The sequence below is a fragment of the Natrix helvetica genome (genome assembly GCF_964273705.1).
Source record: "Natrix helvetica genome assembly, chromosome: 3".
In the NCBI taxonomy this organism is placed as follows: domain Eukaryota; kingdom Metazoa; phylum Chordata; class Lepidosauria; order Squamata; family Natricidae; genus Natrix; species Natrix helvetica.
The window spans coordinates 64,218,741-64,242,323 of NC_138549.1; the positions used below are offsets into that span (position 1 = coordinate 64,218,741).

Genomic DNA, 23,583 nt, shown 5'->3' on the forward strand with positions numbered 1-23,583 from the left:
GAATTTTCAGGATTATCGAAGATTCATTCCTTTAGATACTGTTGTGTGTTGTATTATATAAACACTGCAATTGTGCTGCTGGTTATGTTCAAACAGGGGAAGAAGGTATCTATGCCCTTTAAGGTCTGTAATTCTGAAGTGGCATGCTCTTGAGTTGATTTTCTCCTATTGTTGGTTTTTTGTGTGAAATGTTTTCCCTTCCAGCTGAAAACCCCTCGCTACATAAAAGTGTTCTCCTGGGAATAGGGAAACAGAAAAGAGAGTAATATAGGCAGGAGGTTTTGTTATTGTGAAACTAAATTATTCCCATTGCCAGGAGCTGTCACTAAACATAATTCTCTTTTTGTTCATTTCTTGATCCTTCTGTATATTTTCAAATCACTTCTCTTCCTCGACTTGATGGTCGACTGGATATTCTGTGAACTTTAATGGCATTGTTGAATCATTGTCTCCAAGAGGTATCTGCCATACAGATCAGGGTGAAGTAGGAAGAACAATGAAGTGGATTAGGGACCTGGGCTAGATTGATTGGGGTCAAACAGACTGATATGTGCCAACTGGAGTCATCAACTATAAACACAGTAATCTAAATGTATTTATACTTCATTCAAAGAAGCAAAAATAGTTATGTATGTGAGTCTACTTTTGTTCACTTCATTATATGGAAACAAGCTGGGTCATTTCAAGAGAACCCTGTAATAAGTTGAATACATTGAGAACGGAATGTTTCAGAAATGTGTGTGACAAAACAAGAAAAGATAATAGTCAAGAATGAATTAGTGTTGAGAGAAGGAGGGTGAAATACAGAAGGGTATACAGTTTGAAGGAAGCATGTTGATTATGATTGTTCATATAGAGTAAATGAATACGGATTAACTTGTGGAGATAGGGAAGACTGAAAAAGTTGTGGTTGGAAGGAGTTCATGAGAGCCTAAAAAACTGAGAATTGATAATTCCAAAGAAGAAAAGACAATATATATAAAAAGGTAAATAGAGATGATAAAATCAAGGATGCTTAAAAAGCAATGATGCTTTTTAAATATAGAAAAATATGGAAAAATATAGTGACTAGTTTAAACTAGTTTTAGCTATGTTTCTTATTCTTGTCTCAGGAATTTAACCTGCTTGGTTTAGAATTTCACTACATAAGTATTTCCCATATATAGAGTAACCTTGATATTATAGCACTGATGTACATTAATGTAAATGATTTTATAATACTTATCAAAAAGTATACATGTTTTGAGGTTAGCTAAGAACAATATTATTTTCCTTGTTTGTTTTGTGGGGTTTGGTAAGTTTAAAAGTCAAATATTTTTACTAACATCTTTCAAAGATAAGCCTGCAAATACTGTATAAGGTTTACAAATCAAGATTTTTAAGAAAAAGATGATGCAAAACCTAAAATTATCTGAAATCAAAATTCTTTACCATATAGGAGATTGTGTATAGAATTTGTAATTCCATTCGCACAAAATCTTTAGCATTGCATAGAATGTAATAGATCTTTGGTGAAATAAGATATATATCATCAGTAATTTTTTTTTTTTGAAAAAACTATAGATTGCTTGCTGTTATCCTCTGACTAACGCAAAACTCTTTTTATGTCTCTTCAGAGTATCGTGTGTACTGGAAAACTGGAATGGTATCCTAACCCAAAATCTATTCATTGTATTATTTCTTGTGAGGTAAGAAATATTCTGTCTGTCTGTCTGCCCCCCCCCCCCTTTCTCATTCTCTATCATATGCCAAAGGAACATTTAGGGAAAAATCCTTGTGCTTCTGTGCCCTCCTCCTTTGTCTCTAATCATCTCTTTCAAATTTTATTTTATTTAGTATTGTATATAATGTACTTTATCGCACTGAGAAGGATCTTTAATTTTCTGGGTCCTTTTTATTGCAACTCAATTGTAAATTGGGATTATTGTCACCAGTTCCCAATTTTTGAGAATGTACCCTTTGTAATCAATACCAATAGAGAGAGAAGAGACATCCGTTATGTATAGTTCAATTTAAGAAGTTCAGGAAGGATGCAGTCACTAGGAGGGGCTTTTCCACTGTGAGGGATTCAATTAGTCTAGGGGCTTCAGAGAGGTGGATCACCGGCCATTTAGTATGACCAACTCCAAGCCCTCAGTGATATTCACCAGATTGGATTCAAGATTTAGAATTGATTAGCAGGCTTCTTAACCGTTTTCTTGAGACCTCAGTTGTAACTTCCAACGAGTGAGGTTTTTTTAACTGGCTTGTTGTTTTTAACTGACAGTCTGTCAACTGTCATTGGTATCTTTCCATTTTACTATTCAGGAGGGCCTTAGAGCTCTTCAATATTCCTACACATGAATGCCCTGAATGTTGATCTACCCACTTTGAAGGGAGAACTGTCAAAGCCACAAGATGGTTGGTTGACTGGGTGGTACTTTTTACATGCCTGAGCTTGATCTAACCATTTAGCAGAAATGTCTTCTGTGGTTATCAAATAAATAATGCCTCTTCAGACTGAAAATCAATCAAATTTCTACTGTTACTGTAATCCATATGGAAGAAGAAATCTGACCTCTGGTGTACAAGTAGTCCTCAACCTACGGCCACATTGAGCCTAAAATTTATGTTGTTAAATGAATCATGCCCTGTTTTACTACCTTTCTTGCCACAGTTATTAAGTGAAGCAACTGTTAAGTTAGGAACACAGCTTCCCCATTGATTTTGCTTGTCAGAAAGTCACAAAATATGATCACATGACCCTGGGACACTGCAACCGCCATAAATATAAGTCAATTGTAAAGCATCCGAATTCTGATCACATGACCATGGGGATGTTGCAATGGTTGTAAAGCAGTCATCAGTCACTTTTTTCAGTGGTGTTGTAACTTCAAATAGTCACTAAATGAACTGTTGTAAGTGGAGGACTACCTGTAGTTCATTCCCTGCAATATATGTAATCTCACATTACAATTTGGTATAACCCATGCTATCACGTCTGGATGTTCACTCAGATCTTTCATTTTGAAAGTAGAATCAATCTGCATTTCCTTGGGTCATTTCTGGATCAAAATCTAATGCTGATTTTAATTACTGAATAAAAAGCCTTCTTCCATGTTCTTTCATCATTTAGCATGTGAAGACTTCCTAGGACACGTGAGCATCAGAAGTGAAAGCAGTTAGCACCTTCTTATCACAAAGTGTGAGAATATATTATATGCATATAATACTTGTTCCTAATTTCCCACCAATCTTGGGAAGTTCAGTTCTTTGAGACAAATTATGGAAAATATTAGTAATAGAGGTTTCCATATTTCATGAAACAACATCAAATTTTGAAAAATGCTATGATGGTTAAATTGCTATAAATCAGATGCTTGTGTACAATGGAGACTTCACCTTCATGTTGTGGTCCAGCAAGACCCTTTTCCTAGACTTAAAAATGGCAACCTTATGATGTAATTTGGATTAATTCTAACTCTTAATTTCTTCTTTGTCTGATGCCAGAATGGCTAAACTTGGTTTTTCTCTTCTGGCCATCCATCTTTCTTTCTGACTTTTTCAGACTCTCTGTGCCAGGAATTAAGTGTAATGAGGAGTGAAGCATTTGTAAATTCACAAGGAGGGTGCAAAAGGGGGGAAGCATTTGGAAAATTCATCAGCAATAATGATAGTAGTGTAATAAACTTTGAATTACAGATGCTTCAGGTCACTTTAATCTTGTACTATCATGAGAAGAACAGATGGCATAGAAAGCTGTTTCATGCTTCTCTTTTTAGAACTGACCTTTTTCAAACAACAGTCAAGTGTGCTCTCTATTCCTTTCCTTCTCCTCGCTAAAAGCAAAATTTGAACAACCCCATCTTTTTTTCTAATTCAATACTTTGGAATGGATAGTTGTGTATCAAATATGACTAAGAATTTCAAATATATTTGTTAATTTAAAGCTTGCTTCAGTCCTTGTCCTTTTCTTCCTTGTTGCTCTCTAAAAGAAATCTGTGAACTGCTCCCATCCCCCCGAAGATTTTTGCCTATGGTTCCCTTTCACTTGTAAAATGCTTCTTGTAGGCAGATTTAACGCAATGGTTAGAATACAGTACTACAGGCTACTTCTGCTGACTGCCGGCTGCCAGCAGTTCTGCAGTTCAAGTCTCACCAGGCTTAAGGTTGACTCAGCTTTCCATCCTTCTGAGATTGGTAAAATGCGGACCCAGATTGTTGGGGGCAATAGGCTGACTCTGTAAACTGCTTAGAAAGGGCTGTAAAGCACTGTAAAGTGGTATATAAGTCTAAGTGCTATTGCTATCAGGTGCAAAATAGAGAACACTACCACAAAAAGCAAAGCCAGCTGGAATGTGGTCAGCTACCAATTCCTGTTCCACTCAAGTATTTTAAATTAACACTAGAGTCATGTCACAGTAGGATTTAGAAGAGATATCAATACTTTATGATGTTACCTCAAGATATTACCAAATAGAAAGAGAAACATACCATGGTTCTAATACAGTCCGGCAACTGTTATTTTTAAATTGTTGAGAAATAAGATCATCTGCTTACATTTCTTGGAGCTCTTTCTAGCTATCATTATTGAAAGCAGACAAGGTTTTCTATCATTTTGGAAGTGGGCAACAGATGCAAATTGCCACACATGCTCTGAATTGTCATCACAGTTAAAAAAAATAAATGAATTTAATCAATCTTTTAAAAAGAAAATCTGGCCAAACCCATTTCTGGCAGCTTTAAAGGCATCCACTCCTCCTCTCCCAAAATTAAGTGTGGTTCTTGGTCACAGCAGATTGGCATTCTGTAGAAAGCCTACTTGAAAGCATTTTACAGTGTTGAAACAAACTTACATTAGGAAAGGAGCCTTGGTGTATTACTGCGGGAACCATGGCAGAGGGCTTGTAGTTAGAATATAGAGGATATAACTGTTTGGCACCAGGCATAGGAATTTTTAGAAGTACCATATTTTTTGGAGTATAAGACACACCAGAGTATAAGACGCACGAAGATTTTGAAGAGGTAAATTTTTTTTAAAAGTGTTTGCATTCTGCAGACCTCCGAAACCCTCTGCATCTTTTATAAGCCTGGTGCAAATTAAATGAAGTAGAAAAATAGGTTTATAAAGTATCCAAAATAGGAGAACTCTTCTGTTTTTAAAATGATCTATCTGTACATGCTGTCTCAGTGTATAGTGGTGAAGGAGCACAAAACCAATAGTAGCAAATGTGGTTTGCTCCTTCAGGTCCACAAAACAATCAGTCAGTTAACTCAGTGGAGAAAAAAGCCGATTTCCCTAACAGTTTCATTCTTCTTACAAAATTTTCTTATTTACATGTACATTTGCAGAAAGTACGCAGGATTTGACTATGCAGCGAGCCCTGAATATGGAAGCTAACTAAACATCCCCCCAAAATAAAGGGAGGTTATACAAGGTCCTATTTTATTAAAATAACTGATGACTTTAAATCACAGTTCAGGGATTTAAAATCACATGTCCAAAGATATAACAACTGAAGATATTAGCAGTAGAATTAGCCTCTTCCTTGACTGCCAAGTTTCAGACTCTTCTCTAATTACTCTTGCCTTTGCCTTATGTGTCCAAACTGTCTTAGTTTCATTATGAGTGCTTCAAGATGTTTTATTTCATTTTGTATTATTTGTTGTTGCAGTTCAAGGTAGTCTTCAAAATAATTTCCAGCATTACAAATGAAAGGAAATTCATTTTTTCTTGGCTCAGACTTTCTGCCGGTCTAGGTTTCACAACTGTATGTTGCAATTGGGAAGAGAGCTGCCCTGACCGTATATATCTTTGTTATCTATATGATACCTCTACATTTAATGTTGTGTGTGCACTTATCATAAATACGTACATATTTTTCAATAAATAGATTCAGAAGACGCCAGTAGCATAAGCCTCAACAGCAAATATGAGCTTTAAGTTGAAATCTACGGATTTGGTTTGATTGGGAATGTGTCCCATCTAAAGCCAAATTAGTAGAAGTGCATAATACTTTATCTTCAAGACCTAATGACTTTTTCAAAAGTCGTATGAATCCATGTTTAAGACTTAGAAACAATTGTCTCAGCAGAACAACCAGCCTAACCATCCCAAAATGTAAAAAATAAAATATAAGAGCTCTTATGTTTTACTCTGTCCCAAAAATCAGATAGACTAATTTGATGCTTGGGCTGAGGTCTCAGAGATCCTCTGAGTTACTCAGGTTCTCCTCAGTGCAATCATATATGACCTCTTCTGAGATCCACAAACAACTTCTGCACAGAAAACAGCAAAATTATTGGGGGTGGACTGGAAGACTTAATTCTGATAAACCCTTGAAGACTGACTCTGATTGGTTGGATCCAGTACTAACCTCCTTATTGAGTTCCATTAACTGTTCTCTTCATATTCCTCAGGACTAAAGAGCTAGAAACAATTCAGCCAATATCTGTCCAAACAGCCCTCTAAGTATTCTCAAGAAAAGTGTACACTAGTTGCTGACTGACTGACATGCTGATCCAGTCATAATCCAATCCTAATAATCCTGTTATTGAGTTTATTTGGTTGCTTACCCCAACGTCAACAAGAAATTCAGTAGGTAAAATTGCTTCATCAGGTTGGATCAATCCATCCAATGTTTGAATGTCTTATTGTTATTGAGAACTGCTTAGGATGTTGAACCAGATAGATTTCTTATGCTTATTCAGTTAATTATATTGAGCATTTGCTAAATTAAAGGGAAAATAAAATAGACCAGACTAGATCTGTATCAATTCCAAAACAACATGGCATTACTGAAATGCATGTAAGGGTTTTTGGATACAGCTTATTACCCCAATAATAATTTTAAGGTTGTAGTAATGAGACCATTAAAAATTCATGGTTCATTTAATCCCTTCATATTGGAAATTAACCTTGCCTTCCAAATAAGTCCATAAAAGTTATAGTTTTCTTGTTTACAAACATTATATAAATCATTTGAGGGGCATTAAAAACCTGGAAAAGAAATGGGGTTTCATTTATATTTTTGCAAAAATGCTGTTTTGTTGGCATTGATGTGTGGGAGGGGCTATTTATTTATTTGGACTTTAATTAGGAAACAAAGAAAAATGCTTTCTAGGCTTTGATGGAAATTTCTTACGCTTGTCAGGGGATGGAAATCAAAATGTGGAAGTCTGGGAATGATTTCCTGCTTGAACAACAATTCAGGATCCTCCTTTCATCTCTTTTATTCTGTAAACCTGAATCAAAACTCTCTAACTGAAAGAAAATGTGTTGTAGTTCCTAGGTCAGAGAAAAGAAACAACTGGGTAAAAGGTAACTGTTTATTGAAAGTAATTTGCAATACCTGCTTATTTGCACTGAGAAACAATTTTTCACACACTGCAGCAAAATTTATCATTTGAAATGACCTTGAAAGTATTTGCATGTGCATTTGGTGAGTACAGGTACTCTTCATTTAGTGCCTGTTTGCAGTTACAACGGCACTGAAGAAAGTGACTTATGATTTTGTCACACTTACAACTATTGCAGCATCCCCATGATCACCTGACCAAAATTGAGACGCTTGGCAACTGACTCATATTTATGACAGCTGCAGTGTCCCGTGGTCATGTGATCCCCCTTTGCAACCTTCTGACAAGTAAAGTCAATGGGGAAGCCAGATTCACTTTCACAACCGTGTTACTAATTTTACAATTGCAATAATTCACTTAACAACTGTGGCAAGAAATGTCATAAAATGGAGCAAAACTCACTTAACAAATGTCTCAATTAACCACAAAAGGTTTGGGCTCAATTGTGATTGTAAATCAAAGACTACCTAGACAAAAAGAAGGGAAAAGTAATTCAGAAATACGAGACAGCTATAGTCAAGCATTACTGCTTTGTAAAATGCTAACAATTATTCTCCTGAAATGTTTTGCTCTGTCTTTTCCATATGCTGTTCATCTAGAACTCAGATTTCCAAAAACAAAATAATGGCATTACTTAATGTATACTGTATATTAGCCCTTAGAGTCGCTTTTTATTATAGCATTCCAATTATATTAATTATAATTTAGAGTCAATTCTGACTTATTTTAGGTTAAGTAATGGAATATCTAACTGAAATTCCAAGCATGTCAGAATGTAAAGGACCTGAGTTCTGGTTCCTTACCATTCCAAGTGTTCCACCCTCCATATAATTCGTATTACTTAGCAGTAGTTAAGAGCCTATGATTTCCAACATATTTTATGTCCTACTTTATTGTTTCTGTCCTTTAATTTTTTCTCTCATTATTTTTAATTTCAATTTTTCCGCTCATAAATATTTTTAATATGAATGTCATGGTTGCCAATAATTGTCATAGATGCCCAAATTTATCTCAGTATGAATATATATTTTGGCCATTTGAAATGATTGGGACAAGAGCAGTTAAGAGTCATATACTGTGAAGACAATTTATATTTTCTTCATCCCACCATTTCCTCTCTTTAGATGTTGATCTGGAAGTCATTTTAAACAAGCATTCACTACAATAGGAGATTAATAGTTGTATTTGTGAACTACAACAAGAACAACTACTACTACAGACTAGATGAAACTTGGTTTAATGCCAGTAATTGTGAGAGGGCTCTTGGAGTCCTGGTGGACAATCACTTGAATATGAACCAACTGTGAAGCAGCCACCAAAAGATTCAATGCATTCCTAGGGCGCATTAATAGAGGGATAGAATCAAGATCACGTGAATTTCTAGTACTGCTTTACAAAGCTTTAGTAAGACTACACTTGGAATACTGCATCTAGTTCTGGTCACCACAATACAAAAAAGATGTTGAAACTCTGTAAAAAGTTCGGAGAAGAGCAACAAAAATGATTAGGGGGCTGGAGGCTAAAACATACAAAGAACAGTTACAGGCATTGGGTATCACTCTAATGAAAAGAAGGACTAGGTGGCACATGGTAGCACTGTTCCAAAACCTAATATATTTCCAGATAATACTGTTCCAATATTTGAGGGGCTCCTTCAAAGATGAGGAAATCAAACTATTTTCCAAAGCACCAAAAGGCAAGATAAGAAACAATGGATGGAAACTAACTAAGGAGAGAAGCAACTTAGAACTAAGGAGAAATTTCCTAATGATGAGAGCAATCAACCAATGGAATAGTTTGCCTTCAGAGGTTGTGGGTGTTCCATCATTGGAGGCTTTCAAAAAAAAGACTGAACAACCATTTGCCTGAGATGGTATAAGGTCTCCTGTTTGAGTAGGGGGTTGGACTAGAAGACTTCCAAGGCCCTTCCAACTCTACTATTCTAGATTCTAGCTGTCATGATTTTCTGGCTTTGTAAATGAATAATTATCTAGATAAACAAACCTTATTGTGTGGAATACAACCAAAAAAGTGGGAATAGTCAAATTATCTCCTTAGTTGTAGTGGTTTTCTTTCTTACCTGCTGTTCTCTAGCAATACAGTAGAGACGTGATGTTGCCATATCTTCTTCATTAACCATGTATTTTAAACCTCTCATACCCACAATGTAATAAAACATCCCTCCTTGATTACATAACAGCAAGGTTTTTTTTATTTGCAATATAGCATTACCAATAGAAATTACATGGTGAAGTGGTACCAGCTCATTCAAGCATTTATGCTTTCTTGCTTCATTCATGTTTGAGATACCCAGTATTTTGGTTTGACAAATCACATTTAAACATGGTGATCTATGAATGTTAGGAAATTATCACTCTCTCATTAACTTCAAATAACTCAAAAATATACATGAACCGGATTTCACTTAATTTAAGTTGACTTCTTCTGAATGGATAGTCCTGAATGCGTATCATTTTGTGGCTGCAGAACCATTTCTTGGACTCATTTAGTCATGTCATATGTATCTGCATTTTTCAACCACGATAGCTAGATCAGTAGCATGTCTAAATATTTAGTGATTCTTGACCATCTGTTTTGATGGTCTGTTTCTCTTAGCTTGTTTTACAAAAAAAAAAAACATGTTTCAATATTCATTGTTTCCAACACTTAATTGATTTTCTCTGTTGCTCTTCATTCACCGAAGATTTCTTTTCTCTTTCTTTGTAGCCTTTCCATGCCGATGGCTGGTGTGATACCATCAACAACCGAGCTTATTGTCAGTATGATGGTGGTGACTGTTGTTCCTCCACAGTCTCCTCGAAGAAGGTAACTGATATGTTAGTTATCCATTACAGAAAGTGGAATATACCGTATATCTCTGCAGATCAGCCGAGAATTTTAAATGACAAAAGGTATCCAAAAAATCAAGTTCAGCTTACCCACAAAATACACCACACACACACACACACACACACACACACACACACTTAAGTACCTGCATTTTCCATATATACACATGGACAAGCTCATCCATGTGTTACATTTTTAACTGAAATACCATGAAAAATGTGGGTCGGCTTATCCATAGTGGTGCATTTTTTCATAGTCTTTTGGCTAAAAATTCAAGAGTCTATTATTTATTTACTTAATAATTAGATGTTTATCCTGCTTTTATTGTTTTACAATGAATTCAAAGTGATGAACATACTTAATACCCCTCCCTCCTATTTTCCCACAACAACTCTGTGAGATGAGTTGCGCTGAGAGAGTGTGACTGACCCAAATTCACCCAGGCAGCTTTCATGCCTAAGGCAGAACTAGAACTCCCAATCTCCTGGTTTCTAGGCCAGCACCTTCACCACTATAACAAACTGACTCACCTATCCATGGATGGACTTATCCACAAGTACTTATGAGAAATTAAATTTATAGATAGTGCCTTTCCCTGGATGTCTGTGTATAAATTATATGCTGAACTCCTTGGCCTGGTGCATAAAAATAACTGAATTTGGATTAACCAAAAAGAACCTGAATTTTTTTGTTAGTTGGATTGGTTTTTTTAAACAGACGTGACATGTTTCTTTCCTTATAAATGATGTATTTTATGTGGCACAATTGTACCAGAAAAAGGGCATTTGTGTTATTTGTCAAATAAATCCTATCAAACTCTCAAGGTTGCTCAAGTGATGGGCCCAGAGAAGTTGATTGCTGGTGTAGAAAGTATAAGCAGAGTTCACAGGGTATCTTTTTCAAGTCATAGAACACCTACAGAAGAAACTATTGACTTGAGGCACACAAAGAGACCAGTTCACAAAAGTGTCTCTGGCTTTCCCTTAATTACTCCTTGTGATACTAGATCTCTTTTCAGTGCAGCTCTTTCAAATACTGCTTTGAATGAGCTCCCATTTCATATAAAGCTGTGGATGAAGATGAATGGAATGCCAGGTATATACAGATTATCTTTTCTAAGAATATGTATCATTATGCGCAGGTAAAACTGGTGTGTTTTGTCCAACAAGAAATGTTTCATGAAGTGTGTTAACAGATTTCATCAGTGCTGGCAGAACAGGAGATCTGTGCACACATCATTACATTTAAAAAGCCACCAAATCAAGATGACTCAAAGTGGAGCACAGAATAAAACTCATAATCAAAACATAAAGCAAAAAAGAGAAATACCAATGCCCTGAGGAAATATGCAAAAAAGAAAATTTCAACCACTCATCATCAGTCAAACAGGATCACAAATTGACATGGCTTCTGGATTGTTTCAAAATCCATATTTACTTCGCCCTTGCACATGGCATCTGGTGATCACTAAAGCAACTCTTTTGTCATAATGCAATTCTTAAATCCAACTTAACTGTTTTTAGGTTTGTGTGGAAGTCTGGAAAAGAAAGTTACTTTAGTGGATAACACAGAACTAGCATGCTTTTTAGCAAATATTATATGTTAGGTTCTCCAATTGAGCAGAACCTGTAAGCAGCTCAGAATTTAGTTCCTGTCCTTGTTGAATAAAGAAATGAAACTATCTTAAGTCAGCATTGGGGGGGTGGGGGGTGGAAACCAATTTGGTTTTATTTGGTTTTTGTTCTGCCAGAACTTTTATTTTGCTGTTAGGTTCCTGATCTCTATGATATATTGGGCATTGTGCTAGGAAATTTGGAGAATAAATAGCTGATAAATAGGATGCACTACCGATCCATATGACTGGATGGTAGAAGACATGGTTCCCTGAGTTATGCCTCTATTCCTTAAACGCCACTGTTCTTCCAATCCTTTAGGTTGTTCTGTTTCCCAATGGCTGTGATGAGGACGAGTGCACCTGCCGGGATCCAGCAGCAGAAGAAAATCAGTAGCCCACTGCAGCAGCCACTAGGACATGTTGTGCTGCCAAGGCTCAAATTGGAAGAAATTACAAAGGCTTGGGGGAAAGCATAAATAGGAGACAGCAAAGGCTGGAGAAAAGGATTCAGGGGAAGTCTGGTCCTGCACTTGATGTGTAAGTGCATAAAGAAGAAAGGGAATTTTGAAGAAAGAGGTGGAGAAGAGAGCAAGAAAATGAAACACCCTTGGTCAACTTCTTTTCCATCAGATCTGACATACAGTATCATCTTGTCAGCTCTGCTGGCAAACTCAAGTCTACCTTCCATGCCACATCAATGGCTTGCCACCTGAACTGTGTCTTTGCTCTGACATTTTATTGGTGTGCACTTCTCTGGAGCTTGATTTAGCAAAGCGGAGAGGGAAATGTGGTCTGTCTGCAAATATTTAAACATAATTTTATTACAAATCTATATAATATTTTTACTTGCTGTTTAGTAAACTAAATCATGCTGCTGTGAAATACACTACATTAGAAATGTGGGATCATGTAATGAACATTCCCAGAAACCCAGCAGAATTCCAATGGGGCCCTTATAAATATCTAAATGAAGCAGTAATTGCTTCCCCCCAAAAAAATTATTTCACATTCAACTGCAGAGTTAAAGTCATGTATGAGAATGCTCTGTCAGTCATATCTTCCTGCACTTCTACCACAAAGAAGCAATGCCTGATTTTTTTTTTACTGGGCATATATAAATACCCATTCCTCTATTTCCTAAGCAGCATTACAAGTAGTAACCTAAAGAAATGAAAGGCATATGATACAAGAAACCCTCCCCCAATAAAGCTAAATGTATTTTAAAACCACACCAGTTACTATACTTCTTCATCCATTTCTGCCCTTCCAAATCACTCTTACTTCTTCTGTGTCATACACTGTTCTATTCTGCTGACTTTAACTAGGATGTTAGTTCTGTCATTCTGAATACTCACTTCCTTAATAACGAAGAAGGCAGAAGCATCCTATTAAACAAAACCATTTCTGCATTTGCCAAACAAACATTCCACACAACAGACCAAATACTTGCCATTATCTTTTCATCCCTTAAAATTTCTCTGTTTTCCATTGTTTAGTAAACATTGTAGGGAGATACATAAGCTCATTTACTTTTTCTAGTTTTAGTATTTATGTAGGAATAACAAACATGCCCTAAACACAGCTTCCTTGACCTTTGGTGCATCAGTTTTAAAATCTATACTGTTAATTCTGTCAGCCTACCCATCTAACATTTGCTGCAAAACTTTCAAACATGTTGCCAACCAATACACTTCAAGGATTCCTTATACAGTAGTTATCCATAAATATAGTAAAAGAAGATTGAGTCACCAGCCCTTGTTTATTCTCACACATACTTATCTTTCATCACTCCTCTTATCACATTCACCAACTTTCAACTCTGTGCTTTCAAATCATCCATGATTTAAATGTATTCACTTTATTACATACTTTCCTTAAATCATTGTATAATGTATTTCTTTTTAATGTGTTTCTGTTTCATATTTATGCATTTCTTAGTGACCTGATAAAAACTGGTTGCTCACTGCTTGCTTGGCATAAAGCTGGATTGCTTGTGGTTGTGTCTCCTAGCCTTTCAATTAGAATTCTGCAAAACATTTCCCCAAATACTCTTAACAAATCCCACCATAAATGTATTACTCAGTCTTGCTATTCTTTCCTTGAAGGAGAATAGTGATAACAACATACATCCATTTATCAAACTCAGGTGCAGCCTTCCCATTAAATGAGCCAGCCATTCTGTAGGCAAACTACACCTTTGTTTAAAAATTTATACCACTTACACTTGCAATTTTACCATTTCTCAACAGTATTTATGATAGCCTTTAGCATTTTTCCTCTTTCAACACTACTATTTATATTTCAATATATGTGATTTCATTAAGAAATTTGATTATAATAATTTCTAATACAAACTAAAAGATAGAAAATGAATAGAAAGAAGTAAAAAGTGAAAAAAAGAAAATAATAATAAAGAATATAATAAAGAGAAAAGAAATATATAAAGAAGTGTCTTCCAACCTTCATCACAAGTATAAAGAAATATAATAACCCTTAATCCACGCTAAGGCTATAAACATTTATCTCTTCATCCCATAAACCATCTATATCTTATCTATAACCAAATGCATAAAACACCATCTTTTCAAGCCTCATGTCAACACTAAGTGTATAAAGTGTTACTAGAGGTAATAATATACCTTGTGTTAATCTTGTTCTTGAATCTTATATTCCTTCCTTTTACTTCAAACAAATCTAATTTTTAATTCATACAAATAATTGTTGGATTTGATTTCTCTTCATTTATTCTTTGTCTGAGTGCTCAGAGTTGTTTAAGGTTTTAACAAGCCTGTTTTGTAAGTGAAATAGGAAAACAAAATCCACTTACTACAAGTCACTCTCTTAGTTTGTCATTTGTATTTCCCTTTTAAATTTTAAAACCTCAATCAGTGTGTTTTATAGATCCAGTGAAACATCCTTTTCTAGATCATTCTCTTGACCTGTCAGTTATAAATTTACTTGAGATGCCATCTCTATTGGGTCAGATAAACTTTGGTCTACATTTGTCATTTCTTCAGTAACATATTTTGGACATAATATATCCATGGAAGCAGCCCTATGGTTGATATTGTGGCTACCATTTTCTGATTCCATTCTTCAAGTGTTTCCTTCAATATTTTATTATTGTTACAACATGTTGCAACATTTGCTTGTAAATCTTTCCTCTGCCCAAAAACTTTAGTCCCCTCTAGTGTTCAGTTTTTGAAATCATGAAATTGTTTATCTTTCTTTTGCCTTCTAATAAAAGAGTCTATTTCCCATTAACTTTGTATTCACTATAATTAATTCCAAAATCTCACTGCACATGTTTCAAGAGTCCAATTTTTTCTAGCCCATTTATTCTTTCTTTTTTCTCCATATGCACATTATACAGTTATCTTTCATCTGTAATTTTGCTGCAGTCATTATTTTATGTGATTTTTGTATCCCTTTGTGACGTCTTAATTTCATTTAGCATTCTTCTGCATAATTCCATTAGTAGAATTCCACATACTTTTGTAGCCCTATGTAATGTAATTCTTTTCTCTTGGTTGCCATCAGCTTCCACATCTTATTTGAGGTCTTTTTGTGGTTATTCTGTTTGAAGAATAAACTACCTTTCACACAGAATTTCTACTACTTCTTGCAGACCAGAAAAGGAAAGAATAAAGGACAGTGTTGTTTACTAACAATCTTTTAGCCAATTTTGTACATTGATGTAGAAAGATTGTATGTCTTCAAGGAATAATAACCTGAAGAGATGCAATTTAGGGAAAGTGTTACTGCTTGATTTTGTTCATTGTATATATGGCCTCATGGGTATTCAAAGTATGCTTCCACATTTTTTAAACTTAATATATGCATATAGCACCTATAAAGGAAACTTGACATCAACATTCAGAAATTAGAAGTTTTATATATATATAAACCACAAAGCAATTCTTAACTAGTGTCTAACCAACTTTCCCAAACCATATTTTATCTATTTGAATCCAGAAAGACAACTTTATGGAAACTTTCTGAATGGTCACTACTGATAGGCTTTTCCTCATTGCTAGGCATATTTGATCAGACATGTCTAGCACATTTAGTATTTACTTCGTGATGCAGAATTACAATAGGGTAGTTCTTGTGGGGTTCTTTTTAAAGAGGTTTTGAATTATAGTATAAAAATGTAAACCTGGTATAAAATCTGTACCAAAATTTATCATGCATCCCTTGAGTCTGACACCTTAATTGCTTCATTTTAGTTTCTTCATCTGAGAACGATGACATTTGTACAGATAATGGGGTAATTTCATCTCTTTCTGGCCCATCTACAATTTTTAAAGTTTGAATGCTAAATTAACCCAAGTATGACACTTTAAAAGCTCACAGGAATACTATTTGGCTAGTATGGCTTAATGGGCTCAAGGACCTGAACATACTGAGATGTTCGCTTTATGGAAAGTTGTGTGTGACTTGAAACCATCTATCTGGGTTCACAAGGAATTGCTATGTCTTTGCAACAGTTGCCTTCTCCAAGCAAAGTACAGATGGAAACTCTAGCAGAGAGAGAAAGCGCTTGAAGTTACCTACTTCTGCAGTCAATGATAATTTTCTTAAAATATCAAATTATGTCTTCTCTTATTTGACCCAGAGATTTGTAATCTGCATGTAAGTAGAAACAGATGTTTAAAATGTGATTGCACTGTTGGGTAATCTGGAATAAGTTCTACTGCCTGGATTTGTGTTCACTAATATGTATTTAAATCAATGCGTATGTGAAGAGGAAATCATTTAAGGACATAGAAGCATTGACGTCTAACCCAGAAAAAGCCATAGATCCTCTAGAATTATGCAAGCATGTCACTGTTTGTAGTATGTGCACCAGGCGTCGACCACCACAGCATACATTTTTAATTGGGAAAGTTCCAACCACCCTCTACAAATCAGACTTTTTTTTTTTTTTAAAAAAAAGGGTTTTCAGATAAAAAATGTAAAGAGGTATATCTTTATTTATTGGTTATGTATGGATGAAGCATATATATTTAGGAACTTATGTATTATATTGGTACTTTCTCCAGAGGGTGAAAAGAGATTGAATAGGATGGTGATTTCCACAGCAGCACAACCCCTTTTATTCACTTTTGTGTTTCATTTGAAATGATCCTATGAGAAACAAGATTTTCCCTTTATCACCAACACTATGGAGAGAAAGACATTGTTGGGGGGAGGGAATCCAGAGGAAGGCTTAATCTCCTCTCCCCTATGAATGCTGTTTGCCAGGTCATTCTAGAGCAGAGGTGTCAAACTCGATTTCATTGAGGGCCCCATCAGGGTTGTGTTTGACCTCGGGGTGTGTGTGGCCAGGGCGGGCATGGCCAGCTCAATGTCACTCATGTCGGGGGTGCCTATGGTGACCCGAGTGCTCTGCCAGTGAAAATGGGCTTCTGAGCTCCATTTTCGGCTGCGATGGCCTCCTGCAACCCTCTGCCAGCAAAAAGAGAGCTCAAGAAGGTCCCAAGCTCCATTTTCACTAGCAGAGGGACCACAGGCCGGTCCCCCTCTGTTTCCAGGGTGGCCCCACAGGCCAGATTTAACCACCCCATGTTCTACAGGATGCAGTAGTCATCCCAAGTGGTCTTTTAGGAAATATTGGGGGCTGCTCAGTAAGGAAAAGTGCAAAGTTCATCTTGGTGCCTGCTAAGCATTACCCTAGTTTAACCCATAGTGGTAGAGACATTTTAAGGATTGGTCATAAGAAATTGGTCATTTTCTAGTATTTGGGGCAAGATGTAATCTGTATTCCTGACTGCTGTGTCTTTGACACCTCAGTCCCGTCCTATGACACTCCCTAAATTTCTGAATTTCAGCTCCAAGCCCTATCAAATGTTACAGATGTCACAGATTGGCAGCCTTTCACCCACTGACTGGATGGTTTTTCTTATTGCTTAAAATAGCATTAAACTAGCTAATTATCTCAAATTAGGTGCTGAAGAATTAGTTTTATTTCTGTGAATAGAGCATTGAGGACAAAGATTTATTACATTCTTGCACTAGAGCTGTTTGAAAATATCAGTTGAGGAAAGGTCATTTTAGTGAATTGCTCATTTTTACAGTATGAGAATACGGGATTGCTTTTAGCAACATAGCACATAAGGTCCCCTTTTAGAAGGACAGCTTTATTCACAGTCGAGGCTGCTGCTATTTTTTGTTTTTGTTTTGTATTTGCTAATTATTTTTTATAAAAATCTATAAAATTAAATAATCTACTGATCCATCTGTGTCTTACTCCATCTTGTTACCTTTGATGTGAAATGATCAGCCAATTCCGAGAAAAAAAAAATCCATATCAGCCTGAGTTCTCTAGGACAGTAGTTTGCCAAAAAAGTTTTATACATATCAATATGATGTCCCTGAAATTAAATATAAGCCTGCTGTGCTGCAGACTTCCCTTTGCTAGTGAAAGAAATAATTCAATGGCTGACTTACACTTCAGTCCTTGGAATGAACATATGGAATTTTTTTGAGATCCAACATAGAAAAGTTTCACATAGGGAGATAAATTTGTTCCCAAGAGGAACCAAGGAAGAAGAGCCCAAAATTATATTGAAGAGAGAGCTGCCTTAAATACTTCCCCTCAAAATGAAATATTCATTTGCTGTACAGTGGCCATACTGGTCTCGTGCCTCATTGCACATACTATTATATAGGTTATAATATATATATTCTGATTTTCACTTTAATATTTAATAACAAAGAGTTTTACTGGAAATGGTGCAGTAATAAATGGCTGTCAGAGACTGAGGCCTAATGTTACACTGGGGAACACAGGACTTTGCCAGAATCCTTCTCTAGTCATGTTTTTACAATTGGCCTTGTGAAGTAATAGGAGTGTCTTTCTAAAGTACACACTTACCTTACAAAGTACTGTGCCAGTGATGGCTAACCTTTTGCCATTGTGTGCCAAAAGCATGGGGAGTGCAGGGGGGTTGTGTATGGGCATGGCCACACCCATAATGCTAGGCGCACAACCCCGCATGTGCATGTGCCACCACCACCCGCATGCATGCGCGCACAACCCCCACCGTCCCCCTGGTTTTGGCCTGCAATGGACTTGTTTTTCGCCCTCCCCAGGGTCCAGAGGCTTTCTAGAAGCCTGGGGAGGGCAAAAATGACCTCCCCCACCTCCTGGAGGCCCTCCTGAGGCTCTTCACTTGTCTCCCAGACTGTGCTGGGGGCGAGCTGAGCAGCCTGCTCTTGGAAGTGGTGGCTGTAGTCAATGGGCTTGTCCCTGGGCTCTTGGTCCGTCTGCCCGGGAGGAAGATAATGGCCAGTTTTCCCTGCCAGGCTTGAGGAGGGGAAGAAGCAGAGCTGTTGCCCTTGTACAACATGCCCTCTCTCCCACCCAACTTGGAGATTACCAATTTCTTGAACTAATATCACTCTATAAAGCCATAGTATGACCATACCTAGAATAATGCACCCAGTTTGGGCGATTACATTGTAAAAAAGATGTTGAGACTCTAGAAAGAGTGCAGAGAAGAGCAACAAAGACGATTAGGGGACTGGAGGCTAAAACATAATGAACAGTTGCAGGAACTTAGCATGTCTAGTCTAGTGAAGCAAAGGACCAGGGGAGATATGGTAGCAGTGTTCTAATATTTGAGGGGCTGCCACAGAGAGGATGGGGGGGGGGAGGTTCAACCTATTTTCCAAAGCACCTGAAGGCCAGACAAAGAATAATGGATGGAAAATGAACAAGTAGAGATTCAAGCTAGAAATAAGGAGAAATTTTCTGACAGTGAGAGCAATCAACCAATGGAACAGCTTGCCCTCAGAAGTTGTTGGAGCTTCATCACTGAAAGCTCCCAAGAAGAGACTGGACTGCCTTCTTTCAGAAATGGTGTAGGGTCTCCTGCTTGGGTGGGGTGGGGGGTTGGACTGGATGATCTACAAAGTCCCTTCCAACTCTGTTATCTGTTAATTACAAGCTGGAGGATACTACCTTGCAGTAGTACCTTACAATTCTGATAAAGTCAGTGCTATGAGCTATTGCCCAGTGTTTACATTAAAATTGTAGATGGCACCTATATTGTTAGGTGTGTTTAGTCTTAATACTTCATAGTAATTCAGGCCTAAAAGACCTGAAATTGAGATTTTCCCTTTCTCTTACCTATCAGTTGTAATTCAGATGTGTCCTTGCGTTCTTGTGTTGGTTGTACCAGAGATGGTATTCAGCCAGTTCTCTCCTGTTCGGGTGAACTGGTAGCAGTGGCTGCAGGAGGCTCCACCTTCCCACCCCAACGTAATGTGCGAGCACTGTGCATGCACAGAAGGCAGTGTGTATGCGTAGACACGGCATGTGCGCTCACATTTGCGAACTGGTAGGGAAGGTAAGTGAATCCCACTGCTGGGTTGTACATAAATAATAGAGGAGACTGCTTGATGCCTAGTTATTTCAAGGATCATAGCATATTGTGATAATCTAATCTTGCTAGTTATATTTCTGAAAGCATTACATTGCAAATGTATTTATGTATCCTATGCAGTCAGGTTCACCATTCTAGAGTCTTCACCAAAGCTGAACGATATCTGTACCCGATTCTCATAATGGTAATCTGTGCAGGCATTTCATGCCCTTGCATTGGCATCTTCCCAATGTTCTAGAGCTTAGATGTTCTTTGAACCTAGGAGTGTTCTCTTCTGTGTAAAGACATTATCACTGTTTATCGCAGCCCCTTCAGCTCACCACCAAGGCAGTTCTCATAACATTGCCCAGAGGAAAAAAGTAGCTCGATCAGAGAAGCTGTATGTTCTGAAGGGCTGCACACTGAGCTGTGAAAAATAATATCTTGAAAAACTTATTACAAGGTGTGTGTCTGGAGAGCTGCTGATAGCCTGCTGAGAATGAAGAGCTGATTGCTTTCTCCTGAGCATGCAGAAATTACAAAATATAAAGCAGTTTGCTTTCAAGGAGGCAGCTCACAGAGTTTGAACTAACAGAAGTTTGGCAGGGGAGTTGAAGGGGAAGTTCTTCAACCATTTCCCCCCTTATATCAATAGTTGGTATTGGCTAAGATAAAAGCCTGTGAAATACAACAAGAATGAAGAGAAGCCTTCTTAGGTGCTATAACAAGAAAAGGTGAAGATGAACGGAGAAGAATCTGAAATTGTAATGTTTCCTGCCTGAAAACCTGACATATCTTTGCAGCAAATGCTAAATTATAGCAGTTTTTAAGAAACTGTTCAAGGATGAAGCAGCAAGTGACCATTGCTGTTGATAAGCTTAAAGCTTATAAGGTTAAAGGAGGCCCTGGACAGTTGAAGACAGACAAATAGAGGATCAAGCTCAATCCATGACAGTAAGATCCAGAAGCAAGAGATGTAGAAGATACCAGATAACCCATGCCCTGTTGGGTCATTGTTTCAGAGATACTTACCTAAACAAAGAAACAGAATGACCATGCATGGGCATAAAACAGTACGAACAGAAGCAACTTACAGTACATATTCTGCTGGTTTCTCCTTTTCAGTTTCCTTGTAGGAAGCTGCCTGGAAGTATCAGAAATCCTTCCTTCCCTTCCCTTCCCTCCCTCCCTCCTTTCCTGTTATTTCGAATAATTCAACAATCTCACATTGAATGCCATTATTATGGTGTATACGCATTTTCAATTCTACACTGAATCCATGAAGTAAATTTGAATAAATTTGACTTGCTGGTTGGGGCCTGGCATTAAATGTGTGATGTTTTGCCCTTGAAGGATTCCATCCATTCCTCAATTGTAAGGAGCTCCTTGGTACCCAAAGGACATCATTTGGAAGAAATCATTTTATTTCCTGATGTTCTTTCTGAACTAATTTGTAATAGGTTCTTCACTGATATATAAACTGAGGTGGTCATTAGGTAGAGGTTGCAAATAGCCTATCCTGACCTTTTATTCAGCAGAAATGGACAGTTCTCACCTCAGAACTTAGAATCCCTGTCAGTTCTACACTGAGTTGTAGGAAGCTATCAGAGACAGTTTAAAAAATAGGATCATCTGACCTCTTGAGGGCTTGGACAGCACTGATTTTTCTGAACTCTGTTGGCCAAAGGAAGAGCCAATCTACGTTCAGAATATTGTTGTTTTAACCATTTCATTGCATCCGACCCTTGGTGACTTTATAGGCAAGTATTCTCTATGCTACCTTGCCAAGACAGCTTCTTTCAATTGTTGGATGTTCAGCCTTGTCACAAATCTGATGTTATCAAGCCAGTGTGTTCTTTTCTTGCCACTTCTTTTTATTCTACTAATTATTCCTAGCATTATTGCTTTCTTCAATGAATTTACACACATGACATGGCCAAAGTAAATCAGACATTCAGAGTAGGAAGCAGTTAAAATAAAACAGAATGGGCAAAAACTAAGGTATAGTGGCTAGTGTATTTGGCTGATACCAGAAATATCCAGTTTATACTCCATCTGTAGCCACAAGAGGAGGATGGAGCACTATGTATGTGCTTTGAGTTCTTGAACAAAGAATGTGCACGTTTGTGTGTCAGAGAAAGAGAACATAAAGCAATAAAAGTTCCAAGATTTTTCTTCATGCACCTTTGTTGTTTGTTGTTGCTTCTTTAAAAGCCACATTATGACTCAATTGCTTGTTGTTGAGTGGGGAGGGGGTAAGGCAGGGGGAAAATGCTACTGGTTCGGACCAGTTTGCCTGAACTGGTAGTAAAAAATGCTACCAGTTCGGGCCAACCAGTATTTCCGATGTTCAGCTGTGACGCACGATTTATATTAGCTAGAAAGCAGGATTTCCTGCTTTCCAGCTAATCTAAATTGTGTGGCACAGTGGATCCTGCCCCTTGCTGTTCTACTTACCTTTGCAGGCGTGCTTCGTAGCCCACCCTCCTGGATGTCATCACATCAGCTTTTGATGCTCTGTACGTGTTCAATCTACAAGTATTAAAGGACTCAAAGCAAAACAAAAAAAGCAAGTTTTTGAGACTTATTAATATATGTTTTTCTCTTTCTGTTGCTAGATAGAAGTATAAATGATGCTCCAAAAATAATTATGATAATGCCAACTAGATTTTGGAAATGTCAGGGAGATAGAGATATATGTCTTATTACAACAAGAGGGCAGCATCAACTTCAAAGAGAAACTCACAGCCCTGGGGTCAGATAGTGTTCTCATCTGTCCACCCAGTCCATGGAAGAGAGCCAGAAATAAAGACAGGAATAGCACAGAAAGTGCTGTGCAAATTATATCGATAGAAGAGACTTGGTGGTTTGAATGATCAGAATGGGGGAATTACTGGCAACAGATGGGTAGCACCTCAGGTTAAAGAATGTATTTGGCCAAAGGAGGGCAAGATGGATTGGAGGCCAATTTAAACTGGATCTAGTAAGGAATGGAGATGGAAATTCTGAAGGACCTCAGATAAACACTTGTGTGCTGAAGAAAACGAGACTGTTGCTAAAATGGAGCTTCTTAAACCACTCCAAAAACAAAATAAAACAAAAAAACAGAAAATACATTGGTTCATTAAGAACATAGTCTTCATTGTCTATAATATATAATGATCCTCAGAGTTCAGGAAATAAGATGCACTTGACATCTAAGTACAGAATGGAAAGTAAGTATAACAGATATGATTCCACTGCCTGAAATGTAATAGTTAAGGATATTTAAGGAAATAGAAGCAAGGGAAAGGGAGAGAATTGCACTATGGCTTAAAACTATCTAATCATGCTCAGAAAATGAAGATTAATTCACTTTGCAATGCTGCAAAGTATCAGCATTAAAGTCACTTTAGGAACAAATAAAAG

The 23,583-nt window shown here is 37.1% G+C and overlaps 1 protein-coding gene across 1 annotated transcript in view; it reads left to right on the forward strand.

Annotated features, from left to right (window-relative positions):
- Positions 1-18,036, forward strand: part of PAPPA2 (pappalysin 2) — a gene marked incomplete at its 5' end in the record, with an annotated part of 152,127 nt that extends 134,091 nt beyond the window's left edge. Inside the window, 3 exons of the mRNA XM_081948792.1 lie at positions 1,617-1,688; positions 10,066-10,164; positions 12,123-18,036. Of these exons, the coding sequence (XP_081804918.1) occupies positions 1,617-1,688; positions 10,066-10,164; positions 12,123-12,197 (246 nt within the window). The 3' untranslated portion in view covers positions 12,198-18,036. The remainder of the gene's footprint in view (positions 1-1,616; positions 1,689-10,065; positions 10,165-12,122) is intronic.
- Positions 18,037-23,583: the final 5,547 nt, after the last annotated feature.